This window comes from Leuciscus leuciscus, assembly GCF_965113295.1.
Source record: "Leuciscus leuciscus genome assembly, chromosome: 4".
NCBI lineage: Eukaryota > Metazoa > Chordata > Actinopteri > Cypriniformes > Leuciscidae > Leuciscus > Leuciscus leuciscus.
This window is the reverse complement of record NC_138728.1, coordinates 1,334,624-1,351,439: the sequence shown is the minus strand read 5'-3', so window position 1 is coordinate 1,351,439 and position 16,816 is coordinate 1,334,624. Positions and strand designations below refer to the sequence as shown.

The following is a 16,816-nucleotide window of genomic DNA, read 5'->3' as shown; positions in this document are numbered from 1 at the left end:
TTTTACAGTCTTCAACTGTCCAATTTTGGTGAGCTTGTGCAAATTGTAGCCTCTTTTTCCTATTTGTAGTGGAGATGAGTGGTACCCGGTGGGGTCTTCTTCTGTTGTAGCCCATCCGCCTCAAGGTTGTGCGTGTTGTGGCTTCACAAACGCTTTGCTGCATACCTCGGTTGTAACGAGTGGTTATTTCAGTCAGCTTGATTCAGTCGGCCCATTCTCCTCTGACCTCTAGCATCAACAAGGCATTTTTGCCCACAGGACTGCCGCATACTGGATGTTTTTCCCTTTTCACACCATTCATTGTAAACCCTAGAAATGTTTGTGCGTGAAAATCCCAGTAACTGAGCAGATTGTGAAATACTCAGACCGGCCCGTCTGGCACCAACAACCATGCCACGCTCAAAATTGCTTAAATCACCTTTCTTTCCTATTCTGACATTCAGTTTGGAGTTCAGGAGATTGTCTTGACCAGGACCACACCCCTAAATGCATTGAAGCAACTGCCATGTGATTGGTTGATTAGATAATTGCATTAATGAGAAATTGAACAGGTGTTCCTAATAATCCTATAGGTGAGTGTATATATATATATAAAGCAGATTTCATAAAGCCCTATTTTTATGTTTATAACTTTTATGAATTAATGTTGTTAAGGCGAGACACTACAGGTGAATAGGGTAAAATTGTTAACTTACAGATATCACCATCAAACTTTACCAGTTGATTACTCACATGAATAGGAGAAAAAAATGCATTGCAAGTTTTCTGTAATTTTATTTTTAAATATGCTAATGAGGCTATATCTAATTAAATGTGTTAATTTGCATATATTTTGAAGTGACAAATCTGACCATTGAAAAAAAACAAGGTTCAAAATTATTTTAGCATTTTGTTGATCTATTCAATGAAAAGACATTACCAGAGGGGATAATGAATATCTCCTTTTGTTACCCTGTAAATCAGAAAATACTGCCAATAGCCTTAAAAAATTGATTTCCGCCCTATTTTTAGGCATAAAATGTCATATAAATCAGGCCAAGAATGATATATCAACAAATCCCTCTGGACAAACCTTCACAATATAGTTAGGAATACGACTGTAAAGTTTGGTGTATGTACAGTAGGTGCTACAGAAGTGGAAAATCGTCACTAGGAGCGTGAGAAAAAACTCATTTTGAGAAAACGGCCTTTAAAGATTTTTATGGCAAAATTCAACTAATTCCTATTGAAAGCCATGAATTACAGACAAAATATGCTTTAGGTCAAAGTAAAATCCATGTATCACACTGTTTAACATCTAAAACTCATTATTGCTTCATCCATCACTGATCATAACATCCAAAACAACACATCAACAGTCCATCACACAGGTGGAATGGAAAAACTAAATACCAGTAGCCTATATCACAGTCCCTCTGGCAGATTCAACTTTGGGAAGTTTTATTCTTTTGGCTATTTGTCCAAGGTGTAAATCACTTAGTGAAGATATTTTTTCCCAGTGGAGGAGGAAGTGCATCTCTGTCTGACCCAGTTGGTGGTCACTGAGCCTTTATATTTAGTCAGGATCCATCTCTTCTTCTCTGACAGTGTGTAGATATTGATATTTTGAATGATTCATAATTAGTTTTGTTCTGTTGAGTTCTGTTTAGCTTCACCATCAGCTGACTGAGGGGACTGTTTTCAGGATTTGGCTCGTGGGTTTTAAGTGCTTTGAAATGTGATGTGTCTTTTTGACTAACATTTAGATGTGTTCAAAATGTTACAGCTTGTTCGTAACGCATCGACACACTACTCATTGCGTGGCTCGCGAGCCTCATGCGGCCCGCCAAGCTTTAATTTGTGCCTCGCATGGCTGTAAAAATACGGCGATATCATGCAGCCAGTCACTACAGATATTTCATAACATAACCCATTACAAACTCAAAGTGTCAGCTCTATTACAAATAATTTCGATCGGATTGAAAGAGGTGGTTTATCGAGAGAACATGTAAACACTTGGTCGATTGTGAACCGAAACTGAAAGGACGACGTATGGCTCTTCTACTGACTTTGTCCTATCAGTGCGGCTCTCATGAAAAAAATAGCGAAGACCCATTTCTTCATCTTTTGTCTTCGTTGGTAATCCCTTGTGTCTTCTAGCTAATGACAACTGTTTTCGGCTTCTCTGAGAGAATTTTACACGCATATCTTTCAACATTTTGAACTTCCGCGGAAATGTCAGCGCGTCACGTGACGATTCTGAACGAATCACGTTGTCATAAATTGGCATCAGCCAATGAGATTGCGCATTTCGAGTTAAATCACCTGTTTTACTTTCACGATTTGTTGCTGATAGACAGGAAATTACCATATTTGGATCCAACAGCATTGAAAAGAAGAGAGAGAGCTTTCTAACGGTGTGTGATGACGGTGCACCAGACACAGCGATCGCGGAGCAGCGGGATGATTTAGAACGCCAACTTTTGATGAATTTAGGGGAAATCTGCACACTCAAACAGACAAAGTGTAGTAAAATAAAGACCTAAATGTGTCTGAAAGAAAGTCTGAAAGAATACATGTTATTGAAGACAAATAACCCAAAATCTCAAAATTGACCGGTGAAAAAAAAACGATGTTTTTGCCTGCCGTGTCTCGCCTTAAGTTGCATAAGTTAATGATTTTAATTAATGAGACAAGCTTTTTGATTCATTTTAAATTTAATATAACCATTGAAATGGAATCCAGAAACATTCAAACTAATTTTGGGGGGAAAAATAGAGCGAATTTCATAGAGCCCTATTTTTATGTTTATAACTAATATAAATATAACTATTATAATGTATATATAAATATAACTATTATAATGTTTATGTTTAATGAAATTTATGATTAATTAAATTGTTGTTAAATTGCATAAGTTTCATGATTTTAATTAATTAGACATGCTTTTTGATTCATTTTAAATTGAATATAAAATGGAATCCAGAAACATTCAAACAGAATCAAACAAAAAATTTGGGATTTTTGGGGGAAAAATAAAGCAGATTTCATGTATAGAGCCCTAGTAAAGGTCAGAGGTCGTTACCTGCTGGTCGTCGGGGGTCCAAATCCCACATGTGATCTGACTCTCCAGGTTGATCTCAGAGGACCAGTGGCGCTGTCCGCTCACCGACCCGACCAGCACAAACCCATCACGGTAGGAGATCAGAGCCTGCGTGCCGTCATGTGACCACGTGAAGTCACTCACCTGCGCAGGTACAGTCAAGTCACCTTCAGTTATACAGCGCTTTATACAGTGCAGATCGTTTCAGTGATAACAGGACAATAATGCAACTAACTTTGTGTCTAGAAGAAAAGAAGTTCAGTGATGGTTCATTTTTGTTGTAAAAAAGTTATTAATTTAGTTCATATACAGTATATGTATATAGCCATGATGTCATCACTGTTCATCAGTAAATGAAACACTGGATCTGTGGGTGAAACGTGAAGGTGATCTTCATGATGGTTTGACCTCACCTGAGCTCCTCGGTCATTGACCAGCTCCACAGACCAGCGGCCCTCGTACTGGATCCACACAAATATCCCACCGTCAGTGTCACAGGTCGCCAGTTTCTGGAAGGGTTCGTTCCATCTCACCAACACCACCTGTGAGAGCAAGAGCGGCTCGTTTACGCCCCGAGGAAACACCTCACCTTCACTTCACCTGCACCTGCTATAGTCTTCATTCACAGAGTCAAGGAGAGTAGCTTGAAAGAATTTACTGACATTGTTTTATCAGTATATTGCCCAGCATTAATTTAAATAGACTAATATATGTGAACAACTTTACTTGTTAACATGCAAAGGCCTCCAATAAGACAAAAAGCACTTCTGGATTTGAATTATTTAAATTGTTTATGCAAAACTAGGCATTTATTTTAAATATTTAAATCCCAGAAAAAAAAAAAAAAAAAAAGAAAGATATTATATAAATATTATTATAAATATATATTTGAATAGAAACTGTAAAATTAAATTCCAGGACTTTAAGCACTACTTTTTTGGTTTTCAAGGACAACAATCAGAGATTTGCACGTATCAAACAATATCTTTAGTTTTTTTTTTAACTCAAATTACAGATATAAGGCATCAAAAATACAACATTACAAAGTTTGTATTGTTCAATAAATAATATTTTATAATATAATGTTGGCGTACTTTGTATATTTTTTCAAAAAAATTTAATTTGATATATATTGTATTTAAATAAATCAAGTACCTCTTGGCAAATATGGCTGTTTGTGTTTTCAAGAACTTAATTTCAAAAAGTCAAATTCAAGTACTTTAAGCACCTTGTATGAACCCTGACACACACACACACACACACACACACTGCGTGTAAACAACGTGTGAGCAATCCCATAATGCCAGAGACGCAGGTAAAAACACATGGGTCTATATCGAGCCGGAGATCAGAGTCGTTCTGCTCAGACGGACGGTGACGCTGTGATGTGCCGGGTCAAGCGTCATAACGAGATCAGACCACAGATCTGTCCAGATGCTGGGATTACAGGAGGTGCTGAAGAGAGTCGGTGATCTCCTGCTTTATTAACTCACTACCGCATGTTGAGACGCCTGTCGAACACGTGGCACTCATCATTAGGGGTGTAACGAGACCCTCATGTCATGATTCGACACGTCACGATACTGAACTCACGATATTCCAAGACATGTGATAAAAGGGTAACAAGAATGTCCTGTTGATTAAAATGCTAAATTTGATATTACATTGTAAGTGTAAATTAATAGTCTTAGACTTGGTGCTGAAACCCAATGAACAATAGAGACACCAGAATAACAATATTCATGATTCTGAAGCTGAAAATACTGAATTATTGTAGATGAATATGTTTCACTGACTAGATATATTTAAAATAATGTATAGGCCACTTTTACTGGTAACATCAGACATCTGGCATTATCAGGACCCACAAATATGCATTATTATACATTATATTCAACATTATATATAGTAGTTTAATGTAGTCCTGACTATTTTAAAAGCTCCTAATGTTGTTTACTCTGCCTCTCTGAGAGCTGCTCTGCTCTGATTGGTCAGACGGTCCAGTGTGTTGTGATTGGTCGACCACTTACAGCGTGTTGGAAACGAATAACTGAAGTTCAGCTCTGGATCTTCTAATGGCGTCGGTTTTAACATATTAATGCCACGAACAACACGAATCAAACTCTTGTGTTTGAGGGCGGGGCTAAGAGACGCTGTTCAGCCAATCAAGACCAGAGGCGGGCATTATGCAAATTTGTTACATTGTTACATAGGCATGTATCAGGAAGTGAAACTTTATCTTGATATCGAGGATGCATCGAATGCAGACTTAAGAGAATCGAACCATCAGAAATGTTTTAAAAGGTTGTGTGACGTTTACGTGAATGAAGTGAGCAATGCCGGTCCTATTAATGACGTCAGTCCGTTATTATAATAAGTTATAATAAGTGTTATGTGTGTGAATGTGAAGTTAAAGTGATATATTTCAGGGTTTTTGCTTCCAGATTTCCAGAGGAACTCAAATTAGTATTGGCCATCAAATGGCGACCCGATACAGAAACTGAACCCATATTGAATGCAACGCATCACATGCATGAAGACTTACAGTCTCCGCTAACAGACTCTCTCTTTAACCTCAGACACGACCCATGATCTGGTTACATAAGGCGGACTTAACTTGTAACAGGACAAAAGCAGCGCAGAAAACATGAGAATCATCATCTGTGCGCCTTAAAGGATCGTTCACACAAAAATATGAATCCTCACAGATTGTTCCAAACATGCATCTGTTATTTCTCTTTCTTTAGCGGAGGAAATAAAGTCTCATGGAAGAGCTTTATGATCCTTTGATTGGTGTTTTTGGTCGCCGTCTGCTTGAAAAAGAGCAGCGTAAACTAAATCATCACATATTAAAAACACAGTTCACACATCGCGTGCTCTACAAGCCCTGCCAACTAGATCAGCTAATATTTCCTTTCTCCCAAACTGCTATTTTTAGCGCATTTGGCCTCACTTTACAGATAAAGTATGAGTGTGTGTGTGTGTGTGTGTGTGTGTGTGTGTGTGTGTGTGTGTGTGTGTGTGTGAGAATGCGTTTCATATGAGAGGCAGATGTCGAGACGCTTTAAAGATGCAGCAAGGCTGAGAATCCCATCAGAGAGCAGATTACAGATGGTTTATTTTTACCCACATCTATTTTTGCTCTCTTTATGTGTGATGGACACTCGCATCGTGACAGAAAGAGCTCGTTTTAAAAAAAATGCACAAATCACATTGTTTCTGATTAGATCAAACACTGACTGTTCGTTTAGAAAGTGTTTCTGCGTACAAAGATCTCAAGAAAAAGTAAAAGTTAAACTTTTTTTATCTTGAGAAATAAAAACACGACACTCACGGTTACACTTTATTTTAAGGTGTCGTTGTTACAGTGTAATTATACATTTAATAAGTACTGAGTGATATTAATTAACTACATGTACTTACTATAGGGTTAGGGTTTGGTTGAGGGTTAGTTGCATGTAATTATGCATAATTTACTGTTATTACTATGGTAACTACATGTAACAAGGACACTAAAATAAACCTGTGCTACTTTATATTCTTCAGATTTGTATCAATTAACAGAAATGTTGACAGTTTTAGTTAATAATAATAATAATAATAATAATAGCATGAATGCTTCATTTACACACAGTGCAGAGATCAAACTGAACGCAGAATTACATATTCCAGTCGACGTTCAGAAGAGAGATGGTTAGTGCTAATGATCTCATCGCTCATAACCTGGCAGATCTCATTAACCAGCTGTCGGGGGGGGGGGGGGGGGGGGGGGGGGTAATTAAACCGCTGGCCATGATTGATTTCACACCCCCGTTACCCATGATTCAACGGCTCAACGAACACGAGACCGTATCCTACTCATTAACACTGTCTGTGAGCCGTTTTATGATTCACTCAATGATGCTAAAATACGTTTCTTAGAGATAAAGACCCATTGACCGTTCGCAAAGACACGCCCCCTTTAGTTACTGTTGCTATGGCCGACAAGCCACGCCTCTCTCACCACACACACACACGCAGTGAAACACACATCGTGGAGCAGAGAGGACACTGACAACACACTGACAGACAGGACAGAACGTGTTACTTTTAATATAAAACCGTCTCAACTTTCAAATTTGGACATTTTTTAAAGAAATTTAAACAATAAATACTGTTTTGTGTCTCTTTAATGTGTCTGACAGATCGCCTCAGTTAAAGCCGCTCGTGAAACGATCATCTCTTCCATCTGGGTAATTTATAGCATCAAATAAACATGAATGAACATCAGAAGGAATGTTGCTTTAACCGCGGAAAGACGTCAGTACACTCCGCTTTTCTCCTCAAACGTTAATCGCGGATAAAAATGGCGGATTCGACGGATGGCGGATTATGATCGGTCAGATCGCCTGTCAATCAAACCTGCTCCTATTCGATATGCCCCGCCCTGTCTTCCTGTTTCCGTTGAAATTACATCTTTACACTGAATAATGCTGGTCTTTCAAGGCAATTGACCCTTCTCAGGGAGTTTGATTGACAGGCGATCTGACCAATCATAATCCGCCATCCGCTGAATCCGCCATTTTTGTCCGACACAACAGTCAGGAGAGTTAGTAGATTAACGTTGGAGGTCTATTGCCTTGAAACGAGCAGCATTATTCAGTGTAAAGATGTCATTTCCACGGAAACAGGAAGACAGGGCGGGGCATATCAAATAGCTCCTCCCCCCCTTTTTAAATAGCCAATAGCGTTTGGTTTATATCACAGCTTGTTTCTCCTCCTAATCTCCTCCATATCGCTTTAAAATATAGCATTCTGTGCAGAATTCAAATGGATCTGATACGTTTGCTGGTCCGCGTCGACTTGATCATGTGATCCGTCGTGTCTCTGGACCGAAGCTGCGGCGGATCGCGTGACACTAGCCCTAACCCTGAATCAAAGAAAATTAGACAAATACTATTTGTAGAATAGGAACGAGTAACTGATTTCAGCGGCAGCTTCAGCGTCTGTTTATAATGAAGGGGGCGGAGCTTCAGATTCTAGAGAGCATTTGATTGGACAGAAAATCTGATGAGAAGCCGAAGTGCATTCATTGATCCAGAAGTGAGAGACTAAGTTTTGAATGCTTATATCTTCTAAATGTGAATTGTGTGAATGTTTTGGAGCACACTAGCTTATAGATAACAGTAATGCTAATTTAATCATACATTTTGATTTCATGGGGACTTTAAACATAATATGCACATAATATTTTGTGTGTTTTGCAAGTTTCTCACACCTTTTGACCAATGACTTTGTCAATCCTGGGAACTCATGTATTTAAATTGCTTCGTTTGTTAGCATGGCCTTTTCTTTACGCAATTTTAATGCACATTTACATTTACATTTATTCATTTAGCTGACGCTTTATCCAAAGCGACTTACAATTGCTAAATATGTCAGAGGTCGCACGCCTCTGGAGCAACTAGGGGTTAAGTGTCTTGCTCAGGGACACATTGGTGTCTCACAGTGGATTCAAACCCAGGTCTCTCACACCAAAGGCATGTGTCTTATCCATTGCGCCACCACCACCCCGAATGCAAATTAGTATTTGAATCAACCAATATGAGTGAGTTAAAATAGCCATTACACTTACTTTCTCAGGCACTTGAACTCACATTTATTGAATGAAAAATGCATTTTTCCACAGGAAACCTGAACCTGGAGGCGGTTTGCAGGAGATAGCATCGGCATCACACAACCTTAGACTTGTTATGTAACGTTTCTAACGCCCTACCTCACTATTGTGTCCCCTCAGGTTGAAGTTGATGCGCTGTGGGGTGGTTCGGTCTCTCCTGCAGTGGCTCGAGGTGAACGTCACGCCCACGACGCCCCTACCGTTCCCCGTGGCGAGCCAGCCTTCCTCATAATAGCGTCTCCGGCACACGGGCTTCTCCTTCTCGCTTCGGGGAACGCGACCCTTCCAGGACAGGCACAAGATGTTGGAGTCGCTGCACAGGACGGGACCGTTCTCCACGGCTGCAAACATGTCTGCACGATCGGGTTCACGGCAAATCCACAGAGCTCACCCGGCTCACCGGCGGGTCCTTGGGGTCCAGGTGAGAGCGGCTGCCCGTTCACAACCACGTTCGGCCCGAACGCATCCGCTAAACTGCATAAAACTACTAACAAGGCACATATATCATGCTGATAGGCTAACACAACAAGTGTCCGGATATCCAAGCAGGAATTCACCTGTGTGTCCCGATTCCCGACAGCAAAGAGGATGAAAATATCCAAGTCTCAAAGAAAACTTTCCCCTCCTTCAGGCTCGGAGATTAACCTCATGATGTCCCGGTCGCAGTGACGTCACCGACGGATGAAAACGCTCCAGTCCTCGTGCTCGTGGCAGCAGCGCGCGCACGGGATTCTCCTGCGCGTGTCGTCATCGCATCAGAGGAGCCGCCGGCCAATCAGCGTCGGGGATTCCTTTTAGAAGACAACGGCAGAGACATAAACACAATTAGCGATTCAGAATTCAGCACAATTAATCATGACGAGCATCCCTTAAAACACAAAATGATCTCGAATGATGTTATCAGTTTAAACCCAAACATGTTAGTTTGCTAGCTGGCAGAAATACTTTCTTAGCAAGAATAAATGGCGGTTTAATTAGCCGTTTTACCTCAGCATTTCGAGAAATCCCCTGAAATTACGGCATAGCAACACAAAACGAAGAATTAAAGACATTTTTATTTATTCAGTGCTCTAGTTCTCAAGTAAACGCCACAAACATCCTAAACCCCGCATATTTTAACCGCTTTATGAGAGATCCACTAAAAATAACACCAATATTTTGAGAATCAAGTGTGTATTAAACGATTAAACTCGAGAACATAAAACCGAACATGATTACAATACGTGCTTGTTAGATTTAACAGCTGACACTCCTGAGAAATCCGTCTAGATATAATCTTTACATGTACTCGATTGAATCGTCTAGTAAAACGCGTTTGTAAATCATCCCGTTGTGAAATAAAAGCCTCTTTGCTGCATTTCTGCGCCTGTGGCTTTTGTTAGCTCCGCTGCTACACTCACTTCGCGCGCTCCCTCATTGTTTTTCCACTATTAAACACACTATCGGGATGTGCTAGGAGAACGGAACCGGTCTAGGGATGGTACCGAAACCCAAAGGAACCCGTGCCGATCGTTACCTGTGCGCGTGGATGTGAGAAGAGTGTGTTATTAGCGCTGCTGTCTCTGGTTCTGATGATGCCTGGGCCGCTGCGCTGGGTCACGTGACCACCATATGATCACATATTATATTTTCCACTCGGTGATTTCTTTCCAGAACGTGTTCAGGGGATGTGTATTTATTGTTTTTGTTTTTTTAAACTAAGTAAAAATAAATTAAATTAAATAAAAAAACATTAAAAAAAACATTATTCACAGTGTCTCAGATTTAAAAACTCAAATTTATATTTCAGTAAAAATAAGCAAGAACAAGAGGTGGAGGAAAATAAAACAAAAAAATACTATTTACTTAAAATTACTATAATTCGGGGTGTTTTCATAGATTTTTATTGAAGGAAATTCCTCATAATGCAAATCGAAATGCTTCATAAGTGTTTTATATAGTTCACTTAACATGGGCCAGAATACATTAGAATTGAAGCATGCTACAAAACTTATTTAAAACTTAAACCTCTTATTTATTTAGGTGTTTTCAGTGTGATTGTAATCAAAATGTGTTCATTTTCAATGATTGAAATGAATGATGTGTTTGGAAGTTTTAATATTTGCGCGGGTCGAATTGAAGTAAATAAACTATTGTTAATAAACTGTTTTAGCGATACAGTTATTATTATTATTACACGTAACAAATACATAAACTAGTTTTTCATCAAGTGTTTTAGTTTGGGTTTTTGAACACAAAAAAAAGCCGTTCTAAATTCCCCGCCGTTAGGGGCGCCATTTCCCGCGTCTGTGTTTCGACGTCACTTCCGTCCGCCTGTCGAGGCAGAAAACATGGCGGCTTCCATGGCGAGCGTCCTTTCAAAGACCATTAATAGGCACTTCTTACAGGTACTGCAGACTCTTTCACACGGTTTATCTGTCTGTTTGTTACTACATGAGTGTAGTTGTTGATTCTGCTGAATGTTTAATATGTTCTGTGTCATAGGCTGCTGCAGGACAGCATCAAACACGGTCAGTTTCACACTTTCCTCTTTTAAAGAATTGTAAGAGCTTAATGCGCTTTCAGATCCTAATGTATAAAAGTGAAACGTAATTTAGTGACATAAATGTTTGTTTTCAGGTTGATCCACACATCGCCGTCTCCTGTCGTGAGTATCTGCTAATGTTTAATATCACTGTGATTAAAGTCAGAGTTCGGTGTTTGTAGCCTGTGTGTTTGATTGACAGGTCTCAGAGGAGCCGGACACTCTCTATCAGAGGCTGTCAGTGGAGGTCAAAGGTCACGATAGGTCAGTTCTGGACAGTTATGAGTTTTTCGCGACTCTGGCCGCTCGAGAGCTCGGACTCACCCTGGAGAAAGTGTGAGTATTATGAGCTGAACTCATTTATATTTTATATATATATATATACAGGGTTTGAAGTTCACTTTTTCACTCGCAGGCCACTTTGGCCTCTACATTTTTAAGTTACCGGACATTCAGAACTTCTACTAGCCAAAAGAAACCAAATTAACTACGTCACAGCTTAATCTATATCTATCTATCTATATCTATATATAACTTGGATTTCATACATTTCTTATTCTAATAAAAGATGTCCTCTCCTTTTCCTCTTCCGTCCTCATCACCAAACATGTGTTTTAGGAGGACATATTAATACAGTACAAAGAACATAAAAAAATGGAAAATAAAAATCACCAAATGCTTTTTAATCTTCGCTTTTGCTTCAATGCAAATGATCAAGCGCACCGTTGTGTGTTGTGTAGTGACGAGTGTGTGTTCAAGTAAGCAGATATGAGCAGATTCTGTGCAATACACTGTATTTAGTATATCATGATGACTCATGAGTATCTGTGCAGATCTGTCTTACACAAACTTCCCAGCAAAGTGAGTAAACACAAGTGACACGTCAAAGTGGCTCGTGATTTGACAGCGTTAGACGCCACTGTTGATTTTTACCCGGGTGTTCATTTCAAACCCTGTGTGTATATACATATATATCATCTGTAAAACATCAGATGGCAGGAGACTGGCGTTTGCTTACTCCATCGCTCAGGGTTCAGAGGGTTAGTGTGATCGATGGGCAAGATTTAGATAAAGAGAATGCACTTTAGAAGTTGCTGGTTTTAATTTTTTCTATCCGTTTAAAGGGATAGTTCACTTTGAAATTAAATTTTGGTATGTTTTAGCTTACCTCAAGGGCATCCAAGATGTAGGCAGAGAATGTCTAATATGGCGAGAAGTTTCACTCTCACTACACTTCCGGCTTCTGAACTGGTTGCAGTTCCACTCTGATTCCACATGAGGGCGCTCACAGGACGCGTGCAGAATGAATGGAGGTCAATGGCGGTATACCCCTCAAAATCCACTTTTCTCAGGATATAATTTTTTGTCTAGTAATTTGAATGTTGTATTCGAAAGGAGATGCAAAGAAATTACACATTGCTGGGTGTTAGATTTTTTAGAGTCACTTATTTGATTTAAAAAAGTCTTTCAAAATGTCAATGACGTCAGAATGCTGACGTCATTAGCAGAATGCTAGCGTGTTATGGGCAACAACAACTCAACCTGTAAGAAATCAAAACGACATAAGTACTCGTTCATTCAACTTTCAACCTAAAACCCATGTTGAACTTGCAAAATCTACAATCACATCTGAGATTTCTCAACGGCAATCGGGTGAAAGAGACAAATTTAGCCGTCTAGCCCCATTGACTCCCATTCATTTTGCACTCATGGCGAGCGCCCCCAGTGGAACTCTGGTGGTACTACAACCAAAATTCGGTACAATAGGGCTTAATAGGGAGTGGACAGGCTCTCCGTAGACGGGCTCTGATGTAGGTGTCTTTTTTTCCACAGTAGTTTCAATTTTGATATTTTTAGGTCAAACCGTTCTTGTCTGTCAGTCATATAATGCAGGTCTATGGTCACTGTCTCAAAGAGCATGCACAGAGTCCAAATTAAACAATTCCCCATCGTAAGTACACATTGATGGCCTAAGACACGAAACGAGCGGTTTGTGTGAGAAAACGAACAGTATTTATATCGTTGTTACCTCTTATACGCAGACATGTCGAAGTGATCTGATCTGACGTGTACGCAGACTGGTGCATAGATACACTAGATGGCAGTTCATTGGAAAGAAACCGTAGCCAAGGCGACATCTAGTGTATATATCTATACCCGCCCGCGCTCTCAGATCACTTCGACATGGCTGCGTATAAGTGGTAAAAACGATATAAATACTGTTCGTTTTCTCACACAAACCGCTCGTTTCGTGTCTTAGGCCATCAATGTCTACTTACGATGGGGAATTGTTTTAATTTGGACTCTGTGCATGCTCTTTGAGACAGTGACCATAGACCTGCATTATATGACTGACAGACAAGAACGGTTTGACCTAAAAATATCAAAATTGAAACTACTGCGGAAAAAAAGACACCTACATCTTGGATGCCCTTGAGGTAAGCTAAAACATACCAAAAATTAATTTCAAAGTGAACTATCCCTTTAATTTCCCTAGTTTAGCATTTGAAGGTCTGTGTGTTTTTAGCTTTTACATATATTGTCGATTTGCTCCTTTATTTTAAGATCAGTCGAGGGAGATCGTGGTTGCTTGATGAGCTGATATAAGTGAATGTCAAACTAAAGCCTTCTTGCAGCGCCAGAATCCCTCTTTCCTGAGCGTGTGTGTGTGTGTGTGTGTGTGTAATGGTGTTGAAGCTTGGGCTGAAAGTGTGGTTCTGTGTGTCCAGGTTTGAGCCGCCGAAGCACATTGATAAGCTCACCCTGCTGAAGTCCATCCACATCTTCAAGAAGCACAGAGCTCAGTACGAGATGAGGACACACCGCCGGCACATCCAGGTGATGATCAACACTCCTGTACTGATGATGTTCACAGACACACAAACACTCTCCTCCTGTTTCTCTAGCCGGTGGAATGTTGCAAAGCTGAGCACAACCTAAAAATAATCTTATAATATGTTCATTATACATTTTCAGTGATGGGATGGATATATATATAAACGTGTGTTTACAGGGTATATAATATAAATTATTTTATATATATATTTTACTGATATACATTACTATGAAATATACACATATTTTTATATAACATGTGTATATATATTTATATATATATATGTGTGTGTATATGTGTGTGTGTGTATATATATATAATAATTTTATACAAAATTGTAAATGTGTATATATTAATATATATTTATATTATTTTTATAATTTTTTTATATATATAACGTGTGTGTGTATATGTATATATATATATATATATATTATATAATTATAATTATCTTTTAAATTTTTTTATAAATCTTTATAAATCCTGATCATTACAACTTCAATATCTTTGTGACTTTCAGATTTGTGGAATAACGGGATCGAGCGCGCGGGTTTATCTGGAGTATATCCAGCGGAATCTGCCGGAGGGCGTCGCCATGGAGATCACCAAGGTAACGACATCTCTCTCTCACACACGCACGCACACACACACACACTGTGCAAACAGACCAGTGTGATGCTAGAAGTGTGTGTAAGTTGATAAGGCGTGTTTGGTCCTCTATAACACACAGTGTTTGTTCTCGATAGACTGCGGTTGAGAAGATCCCGGAGCACATCCAGAAACCACTGTGGGATGAACACAACCAATGAGGAGCAACCGGAGATTCAAATAAGAGACTTTATACACACACAGACGCACATCAACCAGAAAAAGGCTTGCGTTGACTGTATAATATTGTATAACTGTATACCATAAATACATTACTTTATGAGGTGTATTTCCTTTAGACACCAGCTAACCTGCTCTTTCTACAGGGTTATGATGTATTTTTCCATGAATCCACTATTTATTTAGTTAGTTAATACTGTCAGTTTTGCCTGTACTTTATGAACAGAGATGATGGTATGTGGATCTAGACGTCTGAAGTGTTCAATAAATCAGTAAACGGTGTCATTTCACTTGTTAAAGCAGGAGATTCCCACAATTAAAAACACCAAGACAGGTTTGCAGAAACATCCTTTCCTTTAATGACATCAGCATCTGAGACACACAAACGATACATCTAGATCCGTGTTAGATGAGAGATGGTGTGCGTGTGTGTGTGTGTGAACTGCGCAGTTCAGATGAGATGTTACTTACCTGTCCTGCAGCGCAAACCAAACGACTCTTTCCTCTGAATCAAAAGAGTCAAATGATTCACTGTTCGTTCGCTCGCGTCTCGCTCTCATATAAAGATCATGAACACAGAACAGCAAGATGTGTCAAATACAGTCATCACACAACTCCATCAACAGAACTATAACACTGAAACACTAAGATCTCGAGAGGAATCACTCAAATCCAGAACTATCCGATCCAGATGTGCATCAGTTTCAGATCATTCAGCTCTTTCTGTCTGAATGTGTGTCATGGCAGATGATCATCACTGTAAAAATGATAAACCACACAACACTGGATGTTCCTCTCAGATCGTGGTGAAACCCTCTGGAGAATCAATTATATTGTGAATCATTTTTCTCAGTTTAAAGGGTAAATAAACCCTAAAACAACCTTTTCTAGTTAATGATCTGTATTAGTGCCGTTCATTGATTCGAGTACATTTTTTTTTTTTTACATTTGGGTATAAAGTGTTTTAATTCTACAATATATGGTATAAAAACGTCAAAAAACAAATAATGCAAAATAATTAGTCTTTTTTTGCAAATAAATGGGGTTTTTTTTGCAAATAATGCAAAAAACGAATTTTATTGCATTATTTTCCTGTTATTTCTGTAAAACTGTGTTGTATAAAGCGCTGTATAAATAAAGCTGACTTGTGAACAGAATAATGCAAATGAGATTATGCTTTTCCTTTACGGTCTGCTATAAAAACACTTAAATGTAAGCCGTTATATAAATTCTGCATAATAAGAGTATTTTAATGCATTAATTATGCAGTTTTATCTGATGAATAAACACTTACCTATTCATTGCTTGCATTAAAAAACATCCAGTTTCATATGCGAGGCGGAATCTGCACATATTATAATGCCTCATACACACAGACCTGACGTTATTATAACATTTATATTTAGGTTAAAAACAACATTACGGTTCTTTACAATGAAAAACATTTATAAAGCTTTTCTTTACTTTCAACATTTACTAATACATTATTAAAATCAAAAGTTGTATCTGTTAAAATAACACTTTACAATAATCTTTCATTCGCTAACATTACTTTATTAATCCTATTTTGCATTAACTAATGCATTCCTAAGATCAGGTCATCTCTGTAAACACTGATGCACAGTGAGTTATGCATGAACATTTAATTTATTAACTAATAATAATAATGTGCTGTAAGAATATATTGCTTAATTCAGATTAATGCATGATGTTAGGTTATTGTGAAGTCTTACCATGTTTTTTAATGGACTTGGAAAGTATTTTTATTAACGAACACTAACAAAGATGAATAAACACCGTCACAAATATATAAATAAATGTACAGTGATACTGATGTTTGTCTACATTCATCAGACTTTTGATCAGTTTCTCAAGCTTTAATTCACATAT

The 16,816-nt window shown here is 38.6% G+C and overlaps 2 protein-coding genes and 1 long non-coding RNA gene across 4 annotated transcripts in view; 2 read left to right on the top strand and 1 right to left on the bottom strand.

Moving 5' to 3' along the window:
- tulp4a (TUB like protein 4a) overlaps positions 1-10,363 on the bottom strand; it is a 32,745-nt gene extending 22,382 nt beyond the window's left edge. For both annotated transcript variants that reach the window (XM_082166730.1, XM_082166731.1), the window contains exons 1-4: positions 10,255-10,363; positions 8,838-9,529; positions 3,496-3,624; positions 3,065-3,226 (exon numbers count right to left, since the gene is read on the bottom strand). In XM_082166730.1, the coding sequence (XP_082022856.1) occupies positions 3,065-3,226; positions 3,496-3,624; positions 8,838-9,089 (543 nt within the window). In that variant the 5' untranslated portion in view covers positions 9,090-9,529; positions 10,255-10,363. The remainder of the gene's footprint in view (positions 1-3,064; positions 3,227-3,495; positions 3,625-8,837; positions 9,530-10,254) is intronic.
- LOC309496747 overlaps positions 1-16,816 on the top strand; it is a 45,822-nt gene that overhangs the window by 22,887 nt on the left and 6,119 nt on the right. The window lies entirely within an intron of this gene.
- mrps10 (mitochondrial ribosomal protein S10) lies at positions 11,005-16,228 on the top strand. The gene is made up of 7 exons (XM_082166856.1): positions 11,005-11,125; positions 11,223-11,248; positions 11,358-11,385; positions 11,465-11,598; positions 13,992-14,100; positions 14,619-14,708; positions 14,845-16,228. Exons 1-7 carry the CDS (start codon positions 11,069-11,071, stop codon positions 14,905-14,907), a joined length of 507 nt encoding a protein of 168 aa, XP_082022982.1. The 5' UTR covers positions 11,005-11,068; the 3' UTR covers positions 14,908-16,228.

What these genes read in the sequence shown, in the direction of transcription:
- mrps10 (XM_082166856.1), top strand. Translation starts at nt 11,069, where the DNA reads ATGGCGGCTTCCATGGCGAGCGTCCTTTCAAAGACCATTAATAGGCAC. An exon ending in GCAGGACAGCATCAAACACG is followed by an intron (nt 11,249 to 11,357) that starts GTCAGTTTCACA and finishes GTTTGTTTTCAG; the next exon opens with GTTGATCCACACATCGCCGT. An exon ending in CACACCGCCGGCACATCCAG is followed by an intron (nt 14,101 to 14,618) that starts GTGATGATCAAC and finishes TGTGACTTTCAG; the next exon opens with ATTTGTGGAATAACGGGATC.